The sequence below is a fragment of the Argentina silus genome (genome assembly GCF_951799395.1).
Source record: "Argentina silus genome assembly, chromosome: 2".
Lineage (NCBI taxonomy): Eukaryota > Metazoa > Chordata > Actinopteri > Argentiniformes > Argentinidae > Argentina > Argentina silus.
The window spans coordinates 11,534,965-11,562,040 of record NC_139656.1 but is presented as its reverse complement, the minus strand read 5'-3'; the positions used below and the strand labels follow the sequence as shown (position 1 = coordinate 11,562,040).

Sequence of the window (27,076 nt, the reverse complement as noted above, 5' to 3'; positions counted from 1 at the left end):
TATCTACAAACTTTCACTCACAATGTCATCATCACTTTCCATGGGGAAAGAGAGAATCAGTCTCACTCTCGTAGCACTGTCGGGCTCCCTCTAAGCTGAACAGACGAGGACGCTTCGGCGCAGATATATTTGTGACTACAGTGTTACTACAAACTATAAAATGTCTAATGACAACATGAACATTTTCCGGTTCAGATTTTACAGTGACAACCTTTCGTGTACAATGTACTATTGTTAGCTAGTTAATTTCAGTTCTTGATGCATTTAATAGTGTGAAAATATAGAACAGGCATCGACGGCCGCTATGGGGGCTTATATAGTCACAGCCTTAAGTGTGCAAGTCCAACAAAGTGTGCCTCTACGATGTGGGCAGTCTAGTGAAGTGCTGAGCTGTAGTCTGCAGTACTAGGGTGACAATTAATTGTCCCATGAGTTTACTTTTGTATGTTTGGGTCTACAGTAGTTGATGTAAAGGGATATATGAGTAACGAGTAGTTTGAAGTTGTTCTTCAAAGCAGTCCTACTTTGCTTGTGGGTGGATTACTCTTTGGGGTGTGATGAAGTCTACACTTTTATTTCAAAATAATTGCCATGGAAACAGTAAAGGAGATGTTTTTTCAAGTTGCAACAGATAGCTAGCCTCAGTGCTAACGTAGCTGGGAGAAAATGCTGCTACCTCTGGTCAAATATTGTTGTATGGGTTCCAGATGATGCCTTCATTCTTTATTGTATCGACCTAGTAGAATGTACAATATGCAGGGTACTAACTTGTATTCAAGAATATTCAACAGTGTTGTTTTGAGTGCAATAAAGATAGCCGTTTGTGTAATCTTTGTGTGTTTAAGGATGGTTGCTTATCCTTGCTGATACACCCCCCTTAACTTAAGATGACACCCCTCCTTTGTGGCACTTATGAGCTCTCCAGAGCCTCTTCAAGCCTCCTAAAGGTGAAACGAACCTCCTCAGTCCGTCTTGAGACAGTTCTTTGTGCAAATGAGGTCTCCTCTGTCCCCTCTCTCTCCCTCCCCAGCTGAGCCATCTGTAATCAATGCTGTGTTAATCACCTGGGCCCATATCATTGGAGGTGTTTGCATGATTTATGAAGCTTTCTACTGACCTTTATTGGCCTGATTGACCTCTTTTGGGTGTGCAGGCACACACATACGCTCCAGTGTGTACATGTGGGTGTGACATAAGATAATGGAAGGACTGCTATGACACAGCCCCATATGGATTATTTTGGGGGGTTTTCTATGTGCGTGTCACTCCTCTGTGTCGCTGGGAAAGGAAATGAAGAGTTTTGCTATATCCACCATTTTCAAACGTGCTTTATTTCCTATAAAATTATTTCTGTCATGACACAAAAAATCTGATTCATTTGAAAGGACAGTAGTTACTTTATTTGCTTAAATAATGATTGTCTTGTAATCAATATAGAATTTTTTGATTTTTTATAAATGTAACATGACCAGGGGCGTGCAGTGGCGTAGCACACTAAGGCGCATACCATATCATCGCAAGGTCCCTGGTTCGATTCCGGCCATCGACATATCCTGCATGTCATCCCTCCTCTCTCTCACCCATCCTTCCTGTCAATTTCTACTATCTCTATCCCAATAAAGCAGAAATGCCCTAAAACTAAAAAGTAACATGACCAACAATTTTGCTTATGGATATATAGCGTTTGGACAGGGGGGGAGTTGCGCGGCACTCACAAAGTGCCCTCCTGCATGGTGTTTATTTTTTTGGGTGTAAAAAATGGTTGTCAGTGCAGGATAGGCCCATTGCATCGCCCCACCCCATCCCTGTCCCCGTCCGTCCTTTGTGCCCTTTTTTGGGGAAACAGCACCTGCCCTTCCAAAAGTCTGTGCACGTCCCTGAGCCTAACCCATTAAAAGACCCCACTTTGCACTGCACGTGAACAAGATACCTATCAGGACCAGCTAATTCATCTCTAGATCCCTCCCTCCCCTCATCCCCCCTTACTGATCTCGGATCAGTTCACCCAGTCCACATTCCAATGATATCAGCACAAAGAGGTGTTGTTATATTTGTGTCAGGGTCATTGGTTTGGGGAGGCAGAGCGCCGGCAGGCAGGCAGTAGTCAGTGTCATAATGCAGCAGACTGCTGCTCCCGGGGCTTCTCTTTCTCTCTCCCGCTCTCTACTCTACACACTACTCTGCTGTTGATTAGAGATGCAAGCGAACCCAGCTCCAGACCTGCATCAAAGATGACAGTTTGAGGTCATTCACATATGGATACTTTCACCTAAGGTCTGTGTCTGTGTGTGTGTCTGTATGAGTGTACTGCAGTGTGTGTGTGTGTGTGTGTGCGTGTGCGTGCATGCAGGGACAGAGTGTGTGAGAGAATTTGTGCATCTCTTTAACTGAAAAAGCTGTGCGTAGTTCTACCTTTAGTTTACAGAAACAGGATCAGCTGTTTGATGATCGGCATGATGCCAAGACATTGATGCTGCTGTGGTCATCTGCTTTTTTCACCAACAAAACTGGTCCATAAGTAACACATAAGTCAGAATTACAGAAAGCCCTTGTTTATATGAGGCACTGGCTAGGACTATAGTTACTGTTACAGTCTCTCACCATCTCAGCAGGCTTGCTTCCCACAACTGTGAGAAGTTATGTGGAATGCTGTTTGTTTGTAAAACTTGCTACTGCTGCCCAGTCTCTCTTGTTTTGTTGTTATATTATGTAGGCTTACACAACGGTTTGATCAGAGCAAGCATTGTGATTGGCCAAGATGCGTTCTAATCTGTGATATAATAACCATAATGTCACGTTTAAATCACCGGTTATGATATTCATACACCACAGTAGATGTTTTTATCACATTCCCTTGACAACATTTGTAGTTTTGGGAACTATATTTCTCAGCGCAGGGCAGAAACCACCACAATCTATCACAAAATAAATACTTAAAGCATTGTTTTGTCACAATTTTTTGGGATTTGTTGTGTAACCGTTTTCTAACAATTCCCCCTACCTGTGACAACATTTTAAATAAATAACAGCCTCTCTGGCATTATTGCTTAATTAACCCACATAGTCTCAGGCTACACCTCCAAAAAAGTATTATTGCAGGGTACTAGCTAACCCTCTACTTGACAAAAACCTTATATCTGTGTACTACTACTGACATAAGAATGGCAAAACTCAGTTTTAGCATGCAAACTATGTTCTAGTCAGAGCTGACCGTATACTGTAATAACTTGCACTAAGCTATACTGTTGTTAGCTCATAAACTAATACACGTTCATGTCAGTCATATGCTTTGCTGTTTCAGTCTTCAGTGTTCAATGTTTTGTCTCAACATCCCATGATAGACTCCCTCTGCTACACCATGTACTGTAAGGTTTATCAAGGTTAATCACATTCATTCTGCCCGGAGTGTTGCATTGCATACAGATGACTCTGTAACCACTGGCTACCTCCACCCATTTAATATCACCTCTCAGAAATCCTGGAGCTGATAGCTAAAGTCAATCACAGGTCAATCATGTGTTCTAGATGAGACTGTTAGCGGCTACGCTACAGTTAAGGCTGCTTTTCAGGTCAGCCAGTATGGATTAATTCACTGGAAATCTAGGTTTCATCAACTCTCCTGATATTATTATTTTTTTTTTATTTACTCTGAATGATGTTGCTGAATGTGTATAAGTAGTCTCAAGAGATTCTGTGCTGTATTGTAAACAAGGCACAGGAAGCTGGTATTCGTGTGTGTGTGTGTGTGTATACATGGACATTTGTGTGTAACATTTGACATGGACATTTGTGTGTCACACACACACACACACCCATCCACTGACAAGTGAAGATGTGACAGGTGGTGTTACGCCCTCTCTCTCTGGTGTGGGTGTATCTCTCACATGCTGGACGTGTGTGTGAGTGTGTGTTTCCTCCTCTTGGCTGCCTCCCACTGATGGGTTATGACATCCCCTCTAATTGAAATGATGCAGCCATTAACACACCCCGGTCAATGTGCCAGCTCCAGCCTCTGGGGTGTTTCATAACACGCTTGGCTTCCATACAGGTTTAGAAGAGTTTAGAATATCAGCCCTGTTAAGTTTACATGATGAGGTTGTAGTGGAAAGATTTGATTTAGGCTATGAGCTGGTTACATTGACGTCTTTTCTAGGATTCACATAACTGGTCCTCCTCAGTTGCTGAATAACAGTGGTATAGCACTCCTTTAAGATTCATTACTTTATTGCCATACCAGCCAAGGTTATTAGGAATTTGTCTTGGTGTCAGCTCATAAAAAGACAAAACACATACAAAAAATTATCATATATCATCAGAAAAATACATCAATAATACACCTATAGCAACACACATAGCCCATGGGGTGGCTGTGGGTGGGTGGGTGGGTGGCTGTGGGTGTGGATGTCAGTCATACCCCAACCCTAAAGAATTTCATTCTGTTTCTTTTCTCTGCTGACTCCTCTCTCCATCTCTTCCTTCTTATCCTACCCTTTTCACCTCTCTTCTACTCTCTCTCTCTTTCTTTCTCTGCTGCAGGGGCTTGAGGCCTGGTCGTCACCCTGAGGAGGACGACATTGTGCCTGAGCTGGCTCACAGCATCCACCCTCGAGAAAGACCTGACTGGGAGGAGACCATCAGCGCCATGGTAAGAGACCACACACAATGATAAGGATACACACATGCATGCTCAAACAAACACACTAACTGACACACATTCATAGGCATTCAGTACACTTTCATAGAAAAGGATACTGTACACACATACAGCAGTTGCTTCAGTAATAAAAGTAAAGCTAAGAGATTCTAATGGTGTCAGAAATAATCAAACTACTTTAATTTGTTCTTATCTGCGTCTTCTCTAGCAAACTGTCCATGAAGATAGAGTTGATATCAAACTGAAATGCTACTTTTTATCTAGCCTCAGTTCCCCCATCATGATGCTTCTGATGTTCATGATTAATGCAGAAGAATATGACCTTTTATATCATCCCACTAAAAGCAGAGCATTAGATATTAAATCCACAAGACGCATGTCATTTATGTCTGATATATTTAGTGTTTAATTTATAACTCATTCAATTAAAATCTTTCAATATTTTCTTTCAAAGAAAGCCAGGTTTCTCACTTTGCATTTGCATTTGCATTCACAGGGTTCCCACACATCCTGGAAAATTAAAGACTACTATTGCAGACCTGGAAAACTTTAGAGGGTCATGAAAAAAGCAAAGATTAAGATTACAGATACATAGTCTTTACTGTTTTTCTCTGGCATAATAACTCGATAGTTAAAAAAATGTGTTTGGGCATAGCTTGTTTATGTCCAGAGAAGGGTGGTTCTGAGCATGCTCTCGGTTCTTTAAGAAACTGTGATGTAGTGAGAAGTAAGACAATTTGTGTGGTTTATCGCCCCCTGTACCTAGGCTATTGGTCACCTATTGGATCAGCGTAACTGCAGTTGGCATGCCTCACACACTGAGCTGCAGTGGTATACCACAATTGGTGAAGTTTACCAGCATGCAGCGGTTACCTACCGGTACATAGGGAGGGCAGGATCAAGGATAGGAACAAATTATACAAGTGGCAGATAAGGGGAAATAATAGTTAATAAACAACTTTTAGGCTACCAAATGAACTATTTTTCTGTATTGGAATTCTGATATTAACATGAAATAAATGTACATTTACCTTGCTAGTGAGAGGGTTGACACTGCATGCTGTCCACCAAAAACAACAATAACAATATTTAATTTGTGCAACAGTGCCTATTTGCTTCCTCAGTGAGGCACATTGAAACAATTCAACACTTGCTTGATGTGAATCTTGTGTGTGCCACACACAGTCTCTGCTCTCTCAAAGTGAAATATGCACCATTGATGCATGGCGGGGGTTTTCCTTGTGTTGCGGCTTGGAAGCAAGCAAAATGATGCTGAAAAATGTGATGTAGAATTGCATGAAATGTGCTTACAGAAGACCACATTTTCCTGGGAGAGGACTCCCTCTGCCCAAATTCTGATCAGGGATTTTTGCGCCAATGATTCTACTGTACCCTAGTTTTAGTTGAAACAATGCCACTGTCATGCTTCTTCATTGCCTATTAGTAAGTCTTGGTTAAGGCTATTAAAGTACTAAAGAAAATGTAAGGGCAATATTGCTGTTTGAAAATGGGTTCATTGATGAGGTTTACAGACAGGTTTAGAGGTAGGTTTATTAGGGACAGGAGCTGTTCCCTTAGTTGCTCTGTAGTCAAGCACCAGGGTCTTGAATATACCTACTGAGACTGTGTGGCAACCAGCCATATGATAGTAGTTGCGTGTTTACCCACTGAGTAATGTCTCCCTATTATTTATTGTAAAATATCATTGAAAATGTCCTAGAAAATGATTTCTTGAAAGGAGTGGGAACCCTGATTCAGCATCAGTGCAGAAATGAGGCCGTCTCCATGGTAACACCACAAGTTGCCCCTGCACAGTTTGCAATCACAAACATTCAATACAGTGGCTCGGGCAACAAGACACGACAATTTCTCAGCTAATGAATATTGATAAGACGCATATCAAACATTAAAGATGTGGCATGTCTGCTGTTCTTTCTTACATTTTTAATATGTGTTATGAAGGGAGCTCTCAAACTGGAAACATTAATACAGTATAGCCCTCGTGTGGTTTGGGTTTGTGATTAGAAATGCTAAACTAGTTACCATATGCTGCTACAGTGGTTATGCCCAATTGCACTGTGTGACATACGAATGTTCAACAGTGTTCACGTATACCACTCTCCAGCATTGGATACTGTATGGGTAGTCTCACATAGCCATACCTCTAAATCACGTTGGAGGTCTGGAGAATTTTAGATTAGCCGATCTGGCTTGGATTAAACTACACAGAGCGATGGGAGAATGTGCTCGCAATTTCATTGGATGTTACATTCCAAGAACCCTCCCCCACAAGCCCGTAGAATGGTTGTTTGTTGTTATGTGCGTTGTCCTTTCTGACAAGGTAGGACTATTTTGCAATTAGTTGTCTATGCTAGCTTGCAACATTGTAGAAAATGGAAGAAAGCATAATTTTGTTTTTTTGGAGCTCCGCCCAAGCAAGGTATTTGATTGGTATGACGTGTCGTGAGGCATCACTCATTTTAAACGGGTTATCTTAGTACTGTAGCTACTTTCTGCAAAGGATTTCCCCAGGCTTTCTGAACTAGGAAAACCTGGTCTCAGCGAGGTTACTGTATGGACAAAGCTTGTTGTGTTGCAATGCTTATGAATCAATAAATCAACTTCTCTGAGTTCACATGAGTGAACGACTAATAACAGTATAGTACACATAACATTTGATAACATTAGTATGCTGCAGATAATACATTATTTTGTCAGAAAATGTACAGAAGCACAGACTTCATTTGAAATTGTTATTGTACAGGTAATTTGCCTAAGTAGAATGTGTATCATTCAGACTTAATCAAGTAGTTTGGTGTTTTATGAGCCTCTCTGTCTTACAGGCTTTGAAGAGAACTGAACCTCTGGCATGTTTGGGTCAGACTTGATAAGCCCCTGGGTGACTGAGCACTTCAGAGACTGGCACCAGTGTTTCCATGCTCATGTTGATGCTGTTATACCCACCAATTCACAGTTAGTGGAGAGGTGACAAGTTGCTTTTTTTTACCCCACCTGGCTCTTGATTCTCTGACCTCATCTGCATACCACCTTCACTGTCTTCGGCTGCAGTCTAATCCACCAGCTGGAGACCAAACTCACATCTCCCCTCTCTTCCCACTGCCTGTCTTTCTTTTCATCTTATTTTTCCCTCCCCACCTAATGTTTTTCTGCCCTATCTCCCTTTTTCCACATCTTCATTTTTCTTTTTCTTTTTTCTCCCTTTCCTCTGTACCCCTAATTGTCCACTATTACGAAACCAACTAGTCAGCCAACAGGTATCTACTCTCGTCTAGTCTAGGGGTGCTGGGCTGTCTAAAAGGTTCTGGTCTGGGTGCGTGTATTAACGTGATAAGTCGGAATATGTGGGCAGTGTTGTCTGTACATGGCCCTGGGGAGAAACAGAGAAAGTGGCTTTGGGGTCCAGGAACAGCTCAAGAGAGGCGACAGTGCAGGCCAGCCATGGATGGCGTCAAATAACTCATAACTCCAAAAGAATCCCCACAAGAATAATGTCCGACATTCAATAACAAAAAGAACATCCAAATTTTTCTTCAAATTTCTTTTGACGAGTGTGTCTTTGTGGTGATAGGCGCGGAGTGCGGAGGTCCCTGAGCTGAGCGCTGAGCCCCTCCTGCGCTCCTGTAGCAGCACTGCCAGCATGAAGGTCAAGAACATCAAGAAGTGAGTGGGCTGATTAACCCTGTCTTACCCTGCAGCCTCAAATCACCACCCTGTAACATCTGCTACACATCACTCTCTCTCTCTCTCTCTCTCTCTCTCTCTCTCTCTCTCTCTCTCTCTCTCTCTCTCTCTCTCTCTCTATATATATATATATATATATATATATATATATATATATGTATATGTGTTTCCCTCCCTCCCTTTTTTTCTTGCCCTTTTTTCCTGACTTCTGCTATCATCAGTCCTCTCTCCTTTCCTTCCCTCCTTAACTATCCTCCCTCTTTTCCTCTCTTGTGCCATGTCTCTCTCCCTCTCATTTATCCCTCTCTACATCACCCTCCCTACTCTCTCCTCTATATCAGGGCCTAAAAGCTTAGTGCTGACCTGACCACTGTCTGTATTCTATCTTTTAGACTGTCCTTCACCAAAGGCCACTTCCCCAAGCTGGCCGAGTGTGCCCACTTCCACTATGAGAACGTGGACTTTGGCACCATCCAGGTAAGCACACAAAGCACTATACTGCAGAGCAATATGACACAAAATGGAGGATCATCCGCCGATTTCTCCTCGAGGTCCCTAAGACAGAGAAATAATGCTTTGGTTTATTTTCTGTGTTATGAGAAAGTTTATGATTGTAGGTGATAGCTGTTGCTTTTCTCCCTTCCCTCTCAGTGGTGGGTCTAGAAAGCTCATGCTGTAGGTAGGTCGGATGTAGTAGTTTTGCTGCTTTTTTCCCGGATGGTAGTCCTTTTTCACCAGTTCACTAGTTTCTATATTGCTGGATTGAAAGGAATAAATAGACATTGTTAGTGGTACGGTTGTTCGGATCAGCGTCAGCTGTGTCAATTGTCCAACAGGTGGACTCCTCTTGGTCTTCGCCTCCCCGAGAAGGTGCCCCGCTGATGGATACAAGCTTGTATCCTCATGTGGAACACACTGCCGGCTTTTTGCTTACGTATCAACCTACGACCCCCTTTATTACAAAAGTTTTAAGGTGGAAATTTAAGTTGAGTAGCAGACAAGGTATAATTTGGTCTACTGTATGTTCTTTTTTGCCTAAGTGATCTGCTCACGGGATACAAATATTTACCATAGAGTTAATGATAATTTTCGGTGTGAAATCCTTATAAAAGATTAGGCTTTCATATCAGCTGGCCTATTGTATAATCTTTCATATAAACATTCACTAAGAGGGACACATTAGTAGATAATGGTCAGTATAGCTATTAGTGTGTTCATATTTCATTGTAGTTGCTACACAGCATTTATTTGGTAATTTCAACAGGCGCCTCCAATGCAGAAGAGAATCGTGTGAACATCTAATTTCTTATGAGCCTGTTTCCTCTCACCCTCATGTCCTCGTTCACTCTCCTCGATTCCTCACTTTGTTTCCCTGTGACGTTTTCAGTCGGATGCGAATGGAGAATGGAGGAGAGGATACGAGGAATCGTGTTACTAACAATTGAGAAAAGACCAGTGTTTGTCTCCTACACTTTCCTTAACTCTATCCTTCGGCTGGACAGAAGGGAGCTAAGCAAGTTATGCTAAATCCTGGTATGAGTCCTGTTAAGAATCCAGTTATGATTCTTTCCCATTGCTGTCATATGTCCTTTCTTCTTGACATGGAGATAAAGAGAGGAATCCATGATATCTGTTGTGATGAACCTCTAGAACGCCTGATAGGTGTCCTCAGAGTGGTCTATAAGGAATGCATACAGTATCAGGAAGGTATACTCAATATTCATCCCTAGAAAATCTTGAAACCAGGGATTAGATTATTTAAGTGATGCAAAAACATTTTGTGCTACAGATTATCCAAACAGTTATTTTTTATGATAGAATCTATTTGTAACAATTTCCCTGTTATAGGTTCATGATATCGCATGAGCAGCTTTGTAACTAAAATCCCCCCACTTTGGTTACTGATAAATGTTATGTAGTTCTGTTCAACAGCCAGTGGAGGTCAGCATTCTCTTGTTCTTGTCACCAGGTGGACTGCCCAGCAGGATATAGCATGGCGGCAGAATAAGTGATTTTCCCTCGCACCCACGAGCATAACGAACCAACATGTTGATACAAAAAGCCAATGACATTATTCAAAAGATGTATTAAAAGCAATGTTCAGAATCCTGCCATTCTCAGATAGCATGTTTAGCAGCTCTGTTTTCCCCAGCTGGGTTTTGCCACCGCTGGCTCTGAGCTCCATGGCTGTGTTTAAGCCTCCTCATGGTGGTTTTATGAGTGCTTTGTAATTATTGCTCTTTCTTGTATTCTCTGTGTGTTTTCTGCTGTATAACAGCACTGGTTTCTTTAGGGCTGGTGGTATTCAGTGCCAGACAATGTTCCCCTCCCACTTTGGATGTAGCCTGCTGCCATCTTGTCTGATAGGAGGACATAGTCAGGGTAGATGCTAAGTGGGATCCTTGGGACAACCGTATGGTGAATTACATTTCAAAAGGCTACTTTTCTTTATGGGAAATACTAGTAATCTGAAATAATCAGATTCTGGAAAAAATCTAGAGGGAAGCCTACCATTAGGCTTACTGTCATCCATACATATTGTTTTAGATCACTGCGGATGAGGACAAGAGAGGAAAGGAAAGGAAAGGAAAGGAAACCACTTTAAACTACTAAGGCAAAGGTACTACTCTACTCATTTTAGGCCAGTGTTCAGTAGTTCGGGCAGGATGGTCAGAGAGGTGTATTGATTAAAAACTCTGTCATTACAGTTGAAGCATTGGTCTTCTCTGAAGCCTGCTTCAAAGTTTTGTTAAGCTTCAGGAAAAATCTGTGCATTTGATTTTTAACAAAGCCAATGAGAAAATGTAATGTAGTTCAGCCAAGAGCTTTTGTCCATGTCTTCCTAGACTTTTGTCTTGACTCTCAGATCTCCTATGATCTCCCATACTAGTCTTGCTCATCTTGCTGAAAAATGAGTGGTTGGCTGAAGGTGTGGTTTTATCAGAGGTATACTACTGAACAAGTGCTCAGTTCTACACTCAACTCCAAGCACTCTCCCCCCATATCAATTCTCAGACTGGCACTGACATCCAGAGAAAGTGGTGCACTCTGTCGCATTCCTGCTTGTCTTGCTGGGGTATACTCTCCCTTTCACTCAACTAAAGATGACTCTCAAGGATCACTCTCTCTCCAACTAAACACTATCTCTCTGAGTTGGGCTCAGTCGCTGAACTTAATCTAAACAGTTTGGACATCATTGTTACAAATTGCCATGTTATTGTTGCAGCGTGGTAGACAATTGTCACAATCTGTCAAATCATTGGAAATATTCTGGCAAGCATGTTGGATCTCCATATTTGAATAAGAGACACAACTACTTTACTCACATTTTCCCTCTACTAGTCTCCAGACAAAAGCAGGAGTGATGGTAAATTCCCAGTCTATACTTATGCACCTATCAGTAAATGAGGAGCAGGCTTCATAGAAAAGCCAGCCATTTCAATCCCCAGCCGTCGATTGGTCTTGTAAGCAGTTTAGTATTGACACCTTTCATGACACAACCCCATGCGCGTTTTAGAAAAAACAACGTTGTATTAACATTGTTTTTTGGTTGTGTTTTTTTATTAGCATTGTGTTTGGATGTAGCAACATTAGATGATCAGCATCAAATGACAACCTTAAGTCAATGTGGAAAAGGAACCATCAACATAGCAATGTCTAATAAACTGTTAATTCCATGTGACTAACTATCAAAAAATAACCCCACCCCCCTCCCCCAAACTGCTTTTTAACACTCTCCCTCTGGCTTTCACCACCAACCAAGTGAAAAGAGAGCTGGTGAGACTCCACCAGGGCAAAGTGGCAGGTTCCTAAGGCATCAGCTCAAGGGTACTCAGGGGCTGTGCTGACCTTAGTCTGAGCCTTGAAAGGGTCCCTGTGCTGTGGAACTCCTGCCTGGTCCCGGTGCCCAAGAATGACTACAGACCGGTAGCGATAATATCCCACATCATGAAGACCCTGGAAAGGCTAGCCTTCGCTCACCTCAGACCCATGGTGAGTTCATCACTGGACTCTCTGCAGTTCGCCTACCAGCCCCACATCAAAGTGAATGCAATCATCCACCTGCTGCAGAGAGCCTACTCTCGCCTGGAAAAAGCAGGAAGCACTGTGAGGGTCATGTTCTTTGACTTTTCCAGTGCCTTCAACACCATACAGCCCCTGCTGCTGGGTGAGTAGATGAGGAGGATGCAGGTGGAAGAAGCCTTGGTTTCCTGGGTTACAGACTACCTGACTGGCAGACCACAATTTGTGCGGCTAAAGAGCTGTGTGTCAGAACGGGCAGTGAGCAACACAGAGGTCCCTCAGGGGACGGTTCTGGCCCCCTTCTTGTTCACCCTCTACACCTCAGACTTTAGATACAACTAATGTCATCTGCAGTAGTTCTCAGATGACTCCGCAATATTCAGGTGCATCAGTGGAGGGCAGGAGGAGGAGTATAGGCACGGTCAACAACTTTGTGGTGTGGTGCGAGCAAAACCACCTACAGCTCAACGTCACCAAAAGAAAGGAGATATGGTGGTGGATTTCAGGAGGACTAAGGCCCAGCCTACCACAGTCTCCATCCAGGGGATGGACGTGGAAGCGGTTGGGTCATACATGTTCCTGGGAGTTCATCTGGACAACAAGCTGGAATGGGCTGGTAACACTGAGGCATTGTACAAAAAGGGCCAGAGCCTTTTTTTGCTTCCTGAGGAGGCTCAGGTCCTTTGATGTATGCAGTACACTGCTGCATAGGTTCTAACAGTCTGTGGTGTCCAGTGCCATCTGTTTAGCGTTGGTGTGCTGGGTCTCCAACATCAAGGCAGGTGATGCAAACAAGTTAACCAAACTGATCAGGAAGGCTAGCTCTGTATTGGGGATTAGCCTTGACACCCTGGAGGAGGTGGCGGAGAGAAGGATGCTGGCCATCATGGATAATGTCTCCCACACCCTGCATGCCATGGTTAAGAAGCAGCGGAGCACCTTCAGTCATTGATCCCACCACGCTGTGCCAGAGAGCGCTACAAGAAGCCTTTCCTGCTTGCTGCCATCAGACTTTTTAATGCCTCCCCAGAGTGCCATGACATCGACAGTACTGACCTTGACAGAGCTTAAACTGAGGACTATACACTCACCGGCCACTTTATTAGGTAGACTTTGCTAGTACTGGGTTAGACCCCCTTTTGTAGCCCATCTACTTCAAGGTTCGACGTGTTGTGCATTCAGAGATGGTCTTCTGCATACCTTGTAACGAGTGGTTATTTGAGTTACTGTTGCCTTTCTATCATCTCGAACCAGTCTGGCCATTCTCCTCTGACCTCTGGCATCAACAAGGCATTTTTCGCCCAGAGAACTGCCGCTCACTGGATATTTTCTCTTTTTCTGACCACTCTCTGTAAACCCTAGAGATGGTTGTGCAAGAAAATCCCAGTAGATCAGCAGTTTCTGAAATACTCAGACCAGCCCGTCTGGCACCAACAACCATGCCACGTTCAAAGTCACTTAAATCACCTTCCTCATTCTGATGCTCGGTTTGAACTTCAGCAGGTCGTCTTGACCATGTCTACATGCCTAAATGCATTGAGTTGCTGCCATGTGATTGGCTGATTAGATATTTGCGTTACCGAGCAGTTGAACAGGTGTACCTAATAAAGTGGCCGGTGACTGTATCTTCCCACACCTTACACTCCCCCTTCCCCACTCATTCATCTGTCAACGACCTGAACATGCACTAAGATACACTTTAAATACACTTTATTCACCTAACTGCTTGTAGCATAGGACTGTGACTATCTATCCATTTAGTTTTTGATTAGATAGAACATAGCTTGTTCAATGGTTACAGCAGTCACAAGTGGATGGGCTGTTGGTGTTCAAAATGAAATTACTGACTAGTCGTAGCACCAATTAGATGTCACAAACGAGCACACCCGTTTTTTCACTGCAGAACTTCAGACAAGATTTTTGTTTTTAGACTTTTGTTGGACATCTCCATTGCTAACTTCAAACTAACTAGCTAGCCGTAAACAACTCTAGGAAAAAAATTAAAAACAGAGTGGACAAGGATATCTCAATTCTTAAGAACACGACTCATTTAATCCGTTTTGAGGAGGATGCGAAAAATTGGGAGAAAATAATTGAGATAGGGCCATTGTTGTCCACCGTTCTTGTTTCAATGTTAAAAAGGGTAGTTCAACCAAAATGATAAATCAGTCCTTATAGTCAGCCGTGTGGCGGGCACGCCGCAAAAGCTAGTGGCCACTCGTGGTACCGTTGTAGGTCTCACATATAGTTCTATAAAATAACATTTGATGGAGTGGGCAAGATGGGATTGACAATAAATTGGTTAATGATTAAATAACATTAAATATCGTGGCCATATTGAAACTAATTGCTTGATATATTTTAAACGTCTAGGCAGATTAGGAGCCTCTCATAAATAATACAACAAAAAAAAAGATTTGAATCAGAATCTGAATAAATTACACTACGGGTATCCTTCTGTTACAGTCATTGATCCTAATAGGGCATAAATGATTAAACATCAGAACAAAATACATACGATCAGTAATTACAATGTAGGCTACCGCAATTTATCTATATATGCTTTAGCCTTGCTTAAAGAAAACACAGTTCTATAGGCTAGCGGGTATTGTTTTATTAGGTGAATGATGTGCTGTGTCTGTGTTGCCAGCATGAGGGCTGAGGCGCATTCCCGTGTGGTTCTTGTATTGGTAACTCAGTGCGCATGTTTGATCAGCAGAGGCGTATGTGTTCTTGTGTGCTTCATCTCTTGGTAACTCAGTGCGTATGCTCGATCGGCAGAGCCTACACGGGGCTTCCCAGGGGTCGCCTTTTGCTCACGTGTTCTAGTCGAGAGCGAATACTGAGTACGTTCAGTGGGCGGACAGACCAAAATGGCGACGAGGAACTATGCATTTCATTGACAGATTAGCGACACGAGCTACTACTATTGAAATGAATTGGGTGACGTCAGACTTGTGGACACAATGTGTCCATTCTATTTATAGTCATTGGTTTTCACAGTTGTCTGAAAGAGAAAATACCCCTTTTGTAGATGACTATGAGCCTGTGTGTTCTGACCAGTTGGGAACATATACAAATAGCAAGGCTCTATGTTGTGGTGGTTCACTCAGTCTGTGTGTTTGGGTTGTGGATTGTATGGAGTTGCTGCAGCTGCACACAAAGGAGGAATTGTAGAGCTGATGATCACTCATTATGTAGGCTTACCGTTCAACAGAGGGCCAGCGTTGTACCTGGCAATGGGCTGGACCCCTGATTCCCCCCCTCTCCCAAACACACATGCACATACGCAGGCCTGTAGTGTGCGCCTGCATCCTATGCACCAGACTATCTGCTCTGGGATACTGCTCTGAATAGAAGCATCGTCCCAAATCGACCCTAACATAATTACGACCAAACTCTCATCATCCCCTTTCCCCCTTCACTGGTCTCACTGTCTGCGTCACCCATGACACGCCAAACACACACACACACACACACGGATTCATTACCAAGAGGTCCCCTAGACGCCTCAGTCTGCTGCAGTTGACTAGTCCCTGCACTGCCTTATCCCACTCCATTTCCCTCCTACCCTCCCCTCCTGTCTCCCTCCTCCTCCTCACTCCCAGCCCACCAGGTCAGTGGACACATGATACAGTAGCAAATGCCTCCTCTGGCCTCTGGCCACTGCCTCCTCTGGCCTGCAGCCAATACCAGGGAGCACTTTCCCTCACAACATCACCCAGGGCCTGCCACTGTCCTCTTCCTTACTGTTGATCTACAGGTCCACATATACAGTAGGTAAGTGTTTAATATATGAATTTGTCAACTATGGTAGACCATGGTTACACGACAGCACGTGTGAATCTATTTGCTTTTTCTTGGGGGTATTACACCTTGGCAAAACATGTGCTCACCAAACTTCATGCAGTTAGGGTGACTGGAGGCTGGCCTATAATTTAACTGCAAGACTGAAACTGATGGAGTAAATTCATTATAGAATAAATAATTAAAAAATGATCACCTTTTATAATTCTCTCCGTTATTGATCCCTATCTTTTAAACAGTAACTGCTGGTGAACTTCAAGTTGTGGTTTACCGCTGCAGTGGATGCAATTTTGCTACCTGACTTTGCAGACAGGGGGACATTTCCAAATTAAGATTAGACTACATATATTGCAAAGGGAAGCGAGAGTGTCTGCAATTATCTTTGGTTTTTGGGATCGGAACCTTTCCGTTTTCGGGTGTTGGTCTTGGGCCATGGTGCAATACACAAATGACGCGCCTGCCCCTCTTGGCCGCACTGACCGTTTCTGTCCGTATTCATTCTTAAGAATTCGAGAGAAACCCAACCCCTGGTGGAGTCCCGCAGGATTGGGGCTGAATCAAAGCTTTACAGCAGGAGCACAGCCTCCCTCCACACATGTCAAATAACAAACCCCATCCCATGGAGACAGTCAGGTGGCCAAAATGCACAAAATGTGTTTCCAATCGACACAATTTTCATCTGTTTTCTTGAATGGATTATAATTGTGTTGCCTATTGCATTAAATGTGTTTCTAACAGGCCACATTGTGTTCTGTTTAATTCATGGTTATAATAATAAATAATATAATTGCCACAAAGCCCAATGCTTACAAACACATTTAATTTCATCTTATGTTTAGACACTGCAAAGAAATGGCTACAAATCATTACCTATACACTCATGAGTTATTTCTGTTAATTTCATTCAAGATCTGTGTTTCCTTTCTATGTAAACTAATTGGAGCGTCTCCCGAAGATCCACTTATTGTCTGTTTCAAAAGTAAAAGTAATTCTATAGACTTATAACAGTAAACAGTAACGCTAAGCTCAGTAACGGTAATGCTCCTTGTTGTACATGTCACCTCTATTGCGTGGTTTGTAACACCCACTCCACATCAAGGAGAAAGGGACTGAGGGCAGGGTTACACGTGCTACAGTAATAGAGAACAGCTCGGCTATATCACTAGTAAATCTAGACTTTTTGTTAAAACATGGAACCAATTAATACATTTAGCGTGCTATCACAAAAAACTGCCAAAGACTAGGAATGTTAAGCCATAATGCAAGCTCTTAACGTTCTACGTAATTTCCACAACCCCCCCCCCCCCCGCAAATTGCCCTACGGTGTGGGGTGGTGGTTGGGGTGTGATTCCCTTTCTAAGCAAATTTATCACCTTCTCTAGGCTATTCTTCACAGCTCTTTCCTCCACCTGGTGGTGGCTTTCAGCAGCACTTCCCACGTCTTCACAACGACTATATGCCGCAGTAGCGGCATTGAGGTAATCTACTGCTGCAATGACAAAATGTATAGTTTAAACAGTGACCTAGTGTACAGTATAGCTGCTCTGTTGTATTTGCCTACAAATACCTTTGTCCTTCTGCATTGGAATTATAGCCAGCCAGTTTAGTCTAGTTCTTACTGCCAAGACCCAGTCAGACAAGGCAGATGTATTGGAGAATGCTTGATGGGGTGTATGATACAACCTGAAATAACCCATGATTTTATTTGTCTCAGTCCTTCGTGACTCAGTGTCCTGTGCTCAAGTCACAGTTTTCTGCGTAAAAGGCCCGGTTCAAACATGCACACGTTTAAATAATAAAGAACAAAGTAAAAAAAAAAAAAGGTGCTACGGTAATCCTTTTCAAACTAATTTGAATTTACACCGTTGTATACTGTCGGAGGCAAATTTGGAGAAATATGCTCTACATTGCTGTGGGAATCCCGGTGGAGAAACACTTGATGCCAGATTGGGTGACAGAATGACAGGGCCAGATTAGGCCTCAGGGTAGAGATGTCACAGGTCCTACAGTGGTGACTGGCACCAGCCTGACACCCCCAACAGGGTTGACATGTCACAGATATGACGTGTCACAGAGACAGCTCACTGAATCTTGAGGATACAGATATATTGTCACAGACTTAAAGAGTGTGATGTCACCTACAGAAATGTGTTTCGGAAAGTGATGGACCATCTGTAGTGTGTAAGTAAACAACGTTATGTTGGCCAATCCCTCTCTTCTTTCTCCCTCTACCCGTCCCACCATCCCTCCTCTCCCTACTATCCTTCCCTCAATGGTTTTTTTTATCCGCTGCAGGACAGGTAGGCCTGGAATCTCCTGTCCTTTTTAGCGCTGTCATTATATTTATTTGTAGTGGACCCAGCCAGGAGGAAATGTTTGGTTTAATTCCTCTAGGTGATCGAGCCACCTCATTTTTCTGCCCCTCCCCTTGAAAGATTCATGAGAAAAATTGTACAGGTAGGCTTCCAGGTATTTCAACTAACAAACAGCTATTTGTGTAAAGCGCAAAATACCTACAGCGCGCCCATAACGACATCAAGGTAATCAAGCCCCCGTCCCCTCTTCTTCTCAGTTTGGTAGTTGTGCAGTTGAGGTAGTCACTAGTTGGGGAGTGAGCGGTTTCCTCTTAAAAAGCTAACAAAAAAACATTGTTGTTAACACTTGAAAGTCATGTCAACATAACTCCTGTCTCCCGCTAAGCCGAATCAGTCAACTGCCAAAATGTTAACCTTAACGGTGAAAAACAAGATAGATTGGGTCAGGCTTGCGTCCCCCCCCTGCCGGTCCTGTTAGGTCCTGTGTCTGTGAGGTGCGGTGGGGGAGTGCATCTGAGCAGACCACTAGTCAAAGCTTGCACTTCAAAGTTTATCCCGCTTCAAGCCCCACCTCCTTTTAGCAAACTGAAACTGACCATTCATTTTGAGGATTGCAGTGAACTCTCTGTATTTCGGCTGGTGACGTATTCTGTGGATGGTAGTCTCTGACACATTCACGCCTACTTCCTGGAGAGTGTTCCTGATCTGTGGGCCAGTTCTTTTGGGGGGTTTCTTAATTATGGTGAGCATTCTTCGGTCATCCACTATAGAAGTCTGTCTTGGCCTACCAGCCCGTTTGCAATTGCTGAGCTCACCAGTGCTTTTTTATTTTATTTTTAATGATGTTCCAAACTGTTGATTTTGGCAAGTCTAGGGTTTCTGATAGTCTTTTTCAGATTTTTCAGTCTAATAATGGGTTCCTTGACTTTCATTGACACCTCTTTGGTTCTCATGTTGACATACATCAATAGCAGACTCCAAAGGCAATTGCAAAGCCTAGAATCAATACTAGACATTGACAGGTCTCTTATGCCAGCACAAATGATGTGACGTAACACACCTGACTAACCAATAACTCCTGTCAAGCCAATTGTCCCATTACTTTTGGTGCCCTGAAATATGGAGACTATGTGTAAAAAGTGTACACAATGTGTACACAAATACCATCAAATAAAAGCTGAGAATCTCTACTTGAACCTCATAGTAATTGTTTAATTTCAAATCCATCCAAGTATGGAGCCAAAACAAGAGAAAATGCGTCACTGTCCATTACTTATGCAGGGCACTGTATCTTACCATTTAAGAAAAATCTGACAAAGGATGATGAAATCAGAGATGATGTCATCCATCCTCTATCACACGGTTTATCCAATGACCAATGGTTCTCTTCTTGTCAGTGGATGACGTATGGGCTTCCTTATCAGCGAAAGACAAAGGGCGAGCCAGCACACACAGGCACACATTCTCCAATACCAAATAGCTCTCCATTGTTGGTTGATAAATAGGCTGCTGCAGTGTAAAGTGTCCCCCATTGTCTAAGATGAGATTCACATGGACTGAATATCACTACACTCTATTTCCCCATTTCCTTTGGGGGTTCCTTCCTAAATTTAAACAACATCAAAGGCTGCCAACAGCCTGCATGCTCAATTGTTACAAATTGAAGCCTTCATTTTCGATAAGCAACAAAACTAGATGCAGCAGCCTACACCACTACTACTAGGTAGGCCTTGTGCTACTTTCACTGCCATCTAAAGGAATGATCGTTATTTATGATGAGGCGTACATGGAGGGATTTGGGGGAGGGTCATGCGATTCTAATTTCAGTCGGGGGGGGACATCTTCTGTCAGAATCGGGACAAATAGCCAAAATACGAAGTGTTCACCTTACTCTATTTCCATCTCGCATTACGTTGCTCTCTTTCACTATATGCGATCACTTTGTGTGGTGGTGCGCGTTGACATAGGCGCCTGCTAGATTGTAGCGCAGGTTTGGATGAGTTGGGATTGATATACTGACAAATATATGCTCTTGTGATCAAGGCTGTTTATTGGGTCCGGAGGGGTGCACTCGGGTAAATCAGCTGTAAGCCTTGTGTAATTTACTGTGTAATGAGACCCAATCATTTCATGCTTTTCACTTGCTCTAACCACTATGTTATTCTCCTATCAAAAGTCACCAGAGTTCATTGTTAAACAGGTGATATGCAACATTTCTCTGTGTAGAAAGGGGGGGTCACAGCCCCCTTCACCCCCTCACAACATTTTAGGGAGCACCCCTTTGTGAAATATACTTCCTACGTCTCTGCTTTCAGTGCGTCAGAATTCAACGCTCCTGTTACGCTCCTTTTGCTCTCCTCTCTGTATTCTAAAGACCAGCGCATGGGATGGGTTCTTTCCTAGCTCACCATTGGTTTACTTCTCAGCCGATCTGATCCGGGACTTATTGGCACAGATCCGGGAGCTCTCGTGACATGAATAATTATTTTAATTGTTTGACTGATTCCCTTTTCGATTTGGTGTGTTACATATTGGTCTTATAGTCATTATTATAGTCTTGTCTTAAATTATTTGAAATTCAGGCCTGTAAGCTGCCCTACTGCTAAGCATGTGGCCATTTGCGTATGTGTGTTGCACAATGGTCTTTACATTTATTTGTAATCATCAGCACCTTAACGCTGTCCATTTCAGCAGCATGGATATCCAGGAATCATTTGGGTAAGGGTATGGCAGCTCAAGACCAACCTGCTAAAAAAGCAAGGTTCCAATCCTGAAAACGATAATAAAAAATTTGGTTGGGTAGCCTATTGGATTTGTGCAGTGTGCGCTGAGCAGCAGTGGTAAACCACAACTTGTGAAGTTTACCAGCACAGCGGTTACCTGCCGGTAAATAGATAGGGCAGGATCAAGGATTGGGAAAAATAAAAAAAAAAGTAATTAAAGGCCCACGAAAGTGACTTTGATTTCCATAACAAATAATTTCTGGGTAAATGTTAGGTGACTTAATGTTTGTAGGTATACTTTAATTAGGGTTAGGGTTAGAAACTTTTTTATTATTATTTCAAATTAAAATGCTCAAAAAAAGCAAGAAGAATCTTTTTTGCTTATCACAATTTCTCAAGACAGCAGACTACAAGATTGACTGGGCATGACGCTCACATTTTTGATTGACAGTTCATTCCGTGAGTCGTTCGTTCCTAGGTTTCATGTTTTTTTTTAGCTGGCTGTAATGTTGACCAATTCATTAACAACATGCAGTGTCTCTTATGTGGATGTATGCAGCATTTCTGGTTGCAGTTGGATGCTATTTACATATACATTTTTTATGAAACTAGCTTTGTACAATTGTTAGCAACTCTACTAAGATAAGTTAGTGAACAGGTTGTTTTTCTAGCTTGCAAAATAAAACACACTGCTATCTTAAACAACAAGATAACTTGCTATAAGCTACATAACAATAAGCTACATAATTTTCTTACCTTTTGTATTCTGAACAGTCTTGCTGAATTTTACCACCATATTCTGGGATAACTGGGACCTGACAATGTGTGCACTGCTGGTGCTGGCTAAAATGGTAGGGATGTAAAATGTAAACAATTGATAGAATTAGTTTATTTGAGTTTTACTACCCAGAGCACACCTCCTATTGGAATATAACGTGAGCAGGTTGTTGAGGGACGCATAACCTCTTAAATCACACATCTTGAAAATGGTGCATTTAAGGGAGAGTAGCAGGGCTGGATTTTTACATAACATGTACATTAGATATAATATAATAATAATTAGAGTACTGGCAAACAATACAAACCTGATAGAAACCTGTGATAGAAACCTGATTTTTTTAGGTGATGCTCATTTGATCTAGTGAAGCCAAAATTCAAACCAGAACACTGGAAATTATGATTTTCACTTAAGTGGGCCTTTAAAACTGTTTAGTCCATGGCGTGTGTATTCTGGTTAAACTAGGCCTACGTTCACCAAACTGCGTAAAATTAAGTGATTATAGGCACACAAACATTGTTTTGGAATATCCCTATCGGTTCTGTAGCCCATTAAGCCTAGGCTACTTATTTTATTATTTTTCCTTGCATGGAATAGCCTGTAGGCTATGTGTATACCCAGCCTTCACTAAAGCAATTCATGGGTAGATTTGGATCCTGTGTAGCCAAAGCAAAATAATTAAAACAACATTTACAAAGTTAATTTCATGTGTGCAACAGCACTTATATGCTTGCTCAATGAGGCAATTAAACACTGAATCTTGGCTCTCTGCACTCTTCAAGTGAAATATGTGCCCTTGATACATGAAACTGAAATTGACACAGGATAGCAGTTTTTTTTTTACTGTGTTCTGGCTTGGTAACAAGCGAACGGCTGCTTAAAAATGTGTAGAATTGCATGAAATGCAACTAGAAAACTCTTCACTAGGATTATAAATTGTTGTTCACAATGATTTTTGAATAGATGGATAGATGTTAAATGCCACTGGTATTGGATTAGTGGTGACCTATCTGTGTGTATTGTTGATCTGCAAGAGACTGCACTTGCGACTATAATAGGTTGTCTCATCCTAGGAGTGACCTTAAGCACTCTGCTATCTACTTCATGTTTTATCCAATATTTTTTGTAGAGGGTTATATGAAAACATATTTTGCTTGAGCAAGGGCATCAATTTTCATATTTTAGAAGTCTTATTTTCTCCATGTACCCCTCCTCATTAATAACGATCAGTCCCTAAATACTGATTGCACTCTCTACCCACTTGTCCTGTTCTTTTAAGAGTAACATCTCCCCCTGCAAGTCTGCCCCCCCATCTGTGTGTGTGGAAACAGGAATTATCAGTTGGGGTGGGTGCAGAGAGGGGGAAGGCCTCTTCTAGCCTATATGACAACCATTGACTTTGTTGTTATGTGGCAAATTGGATTTGCTTCGCCCCCATACAGTTCAGTACACTTATTTCAGCATTGCAGATAGGCTAGCATGATTTACCTCCCTCCCCACCCCCTTCTACTCATTTTAGGAAACTTGTCCCCCTTTCCCTCTGTCTAGAGGGCCTGCAGCAGTGAAGTGCCTGGGACGTGGGAACCCTAAACTGCTGGGCTCAGGGGAATGGGTTCACTTTGAGAGTGCTGGAAACATCTCTGAAATTCCTTTACTTCTGAAGATTTTGCATCAAGCTTAGGGCTTCATATACTGCATTATAAAGTTAATTTGAATAATCTGGAATTGGACTATTGGACTGTGCACTATTGTGTGGCTATGCTATTCTGTATTTCTGCAGCTACAGCATAGCAATATACACTCACCGGCCACTTTACCTTGCTAGTACCGGGTTGGACCCCCTTTTGCCTTCAGAACTGCCTTAATGCTTTGTGGCATAGATTCAACAAGGTGCTAGAAACATTCCTCAGAGTTTTTGGTCCATATTGACATGATAGCATGCAGATTTGTCGGCTGCACATCCATGATGCAAATCTCCCGTTCCACCACATTCCATAAGCTAATTGATTGTCCCAAAATTGGCCATTTTCATTATGTGGGATTCATATAATATTCAATAGAATTCTAACCCCAAATTTTGACCAAAGTACTACCTGATAATGATTAAGACATGAGGAATCCAAAACAATAGTCAAAAGTCCATGAACCATCCAAGATTTTATCGCCAGTATGGAATATCAGCTCTTGTCAGTATTGACAAGCTGCTCGGAGCTCCAGTGCAAATTCATCTATTTGTAGCTCCATTCAGTGAGTGCCTGCCCTGCCCTGTCAAATGTAAGTTATGCCGAATGAGGTCACTACAGCAGAGCCAGCCATAGTGGATCACCAATAATGCATTGTGCATGTGTAAAGTTTTGTATGTTTTTGTATGATGTTGGTATACTGTGTGTACACATCTGTTAGTGTGTTTGTACAATAACTAAGTCAATTCATATCAGGTCTTTGTTTCATAAGAGGATTTACAGTTTACAGTTAGGAAGTTTACACTTTCTGCAATCTCCCATCAGTGTTTAAATCCAGTCAAAGGCAAACTTCAACCTACTACTGTAGTGCACTAGCATCCCTGGCTGCAGGTATACTGTATATTCAATGTATCATATCTTCCTCTCTGTTCTGATGTACTGCAGTATACCCCCAAAGGCACACTGCACTTCAAACCCTTTAGTTTTGTTGCCTGACAAAAATAACACAATGTAAAATGTTGAAGTGTCTTTGTGGGAGGGCAACTCCCAAAAGCAACACACCATCTACCTCTGCAGTCCTCACTTCACTTGGGTATTTTACATTGTATGTGTAAAAAAAATAAGCTTATGCTGTACTTCTCCCGAATGGAATCGCTGCAGCATCATAATTTAATACACCCACGCTATTCCCGAAGCGCAGTTGCCGCAGTTTATGTGAGTCTACAGTATATATGAAACAGACATCCCATTTTCCCTGACTTAGCCTATATGTTTTGTTTTAACATGAGAAGAAAAACATAATTCATAAAACATACATATTATGTTGGGAAAAACTATTTGCCAAGTGGAGGCTAATGTCACAGTGGGGAATATTGCTGTAGTGGAGACTAGGCCTGTAGACAAAGTGAGGACTAATGATATAAATGGAGAAAAATTAAGCTTCATCACAGCGTCATCAACTTCATCTGAGGACCTACTGAATCGAGCATGATCATAGTGGCTGAAGCTTTCTAAACATTGAGCGACCTTGTGGATTATGCCTGATTACTGAGAAGAGGTAATTGAATTTTGTTTTCCAATCTTTTATCCCCTTGATTCCAGGATTTCTCCATCCAATGCACTCTTTCAAGATCTTTGGGGATTTCTGATTGTCTTAGTGTGTGTGAGATCTTCCAAGCTTGTCTCCGTTGACTTATTGTGGAACTAGGCTAATAAAGATTTTTTTCTGGATGTTCACCTTAAACATTTGAACTGGTGTTTGCCTCAGCTTGACTTCTGAAAGAGTAACAACAATGTTTTAGTTTTTTTTATTCTCTGTTCTGAATACTTTAAGGGGCAATCTGGGATTCAAACAACAACAAAGTGGTCTCCCTGCCACCTTTTGGGGTAAACTACTGGGGGATGTGGCTAGAGAAATGTAACCCCACTCAAATTCATAGATGGAGCTGTGGATGTGATGACTGACCATCCTTGAGATCAAAATGATAGATTTTACCATGTTTTGAAACTATACAGTGTTTGTTTACAATACATTGTTAATGAACAATGGAGTAAAACAAGCTTATATTTTGGGTTCTGATGGGGCAAGACAGGCATTTTAAGTTATATTCTTAAAAAATGACTGTATAGCATATTATTAATTTAAAAGTCTTTTTAGGTGATATTTATGGGATTGTTATCATTTTCACATATTTATTTTGTTCATACGGTAGGCTGTAGTCAATGGGACATGCTTTACAGTAGTTGTTACTTATCTGACTATAATAGATTATGCTTCATTATTTTTCATTTAGCATGAGCACATGGAGAGCTTTAAGAATAGAGGTGAGATTGAGATGACCACAAAGTCACAATTTGAAGTCCTCTGCATATGTTAACATATTTAGTTAAGCTGAGTCTCCAATCTACCTTGCTTTAACCTACCATATGTGTACCCTTCTGAGGTCCTCTTATTTCTTCAAACCCTTTCACTCTCATAGATGCGCACGCACACACACACAGACACACACACACACACACACACACACACATTCCAAGCCACCATGTGTTTTAGCAGTAATGCAGACATGGAGAGGGATAGCTCATTGGGGCAGGTCCTGCAACCAGTGCACTTGGCCCCTCCTAGTGTTCAGTGTGGCAGGCTGCTTGGTTGTTCCTTTCTCCATCCTCCCCTCTCCTGACTCCCTTCCAGGAAAATACATTTTATATTCTCATCATATAGGATGGCACATATGATGTAAATGTTTTGCTGCTGCAACCATAGAGATCCTATCTTTGTATTTTGATACATTTTTATGGCTTAAATGTCTCCCTTAACTCCCAGACTGACCTCTGCTCTAGTGTGACTATCACTGTGTGTTCCTTACCAGCATGCACTGGTCTCCATCATGGAGGTCTTCTTAGTGTAACAAGCAAAGCCACCAGTATACTGTGTTGCCTAATATTAAATGCTTAAATGTTTAAAGTGACATATAAGATTGTATAGCTGAAAAATACAGGAAATTCAATTGAGCCCCAGAAATCTAGATCTTCTCCTGGGGAGTGTTCCTGATCTGTGGGACATTCATTTTGGGGGTTTTCTTAATTATGGTGAGCATTCTTCTGTCATCTACTGTAGAAGTTTTCCTTGGTTTACCAGGCCATTTGAGATTGACGAGCTCATCAGTGTTTTTCTTCTTTTGGATTATGTTCTAAACAGTTTTTGCTGACAAGCCTAAGGTTTTGGATGTGTTTATGATAGTTTCTTTCTGATTTTCCAGCCAAATAATGGCTTCCTTGACTTGCAGTGACCACTCTTTGGTCTTCATATCGACAGACACCAATGGCAGACTCCAAAGGAGTCAATACTAAAAAGGAATCAATACTAGACATTGACAGCTCTGTTATGCCTG

At 42.1% G+C, this 27,076-nt stretch overlaps 1 protein-coding gene across 2 annotated transcripts in view; it reads left to right on the top strand.

The window, feature by feature from the left end:
* The window catches only part of arhgap32b (Rho GTPase activating protein 32b), a 135,776-nt gene that overhangs the window by 63,053 nt on the left and 45,647 nt on the right, over nucleotides 1-27,076 (top strand). For both annotated transcript variants that reach the window (XM_083665382.1, XM_083665383.1), the window contains 3 exons: nucleotides 4,537-4,645; nucleotides 8,244-8,335; nucleotides 8,749-8,833. In XM_083665382.1, coding sequence (XP_083521508.1) covers nucleotides 4,537-4,645; nucleotides 8,244-8,335; nucleotides 8,749-8,833 — 286 coding nt within the window. The remainder of the gene's footprint in view (nucleotides 1-4,536; nucleotides 4,646-8,243; nucleotides 8,336-8,748; nucleotides 8,834-27,076) is intronic.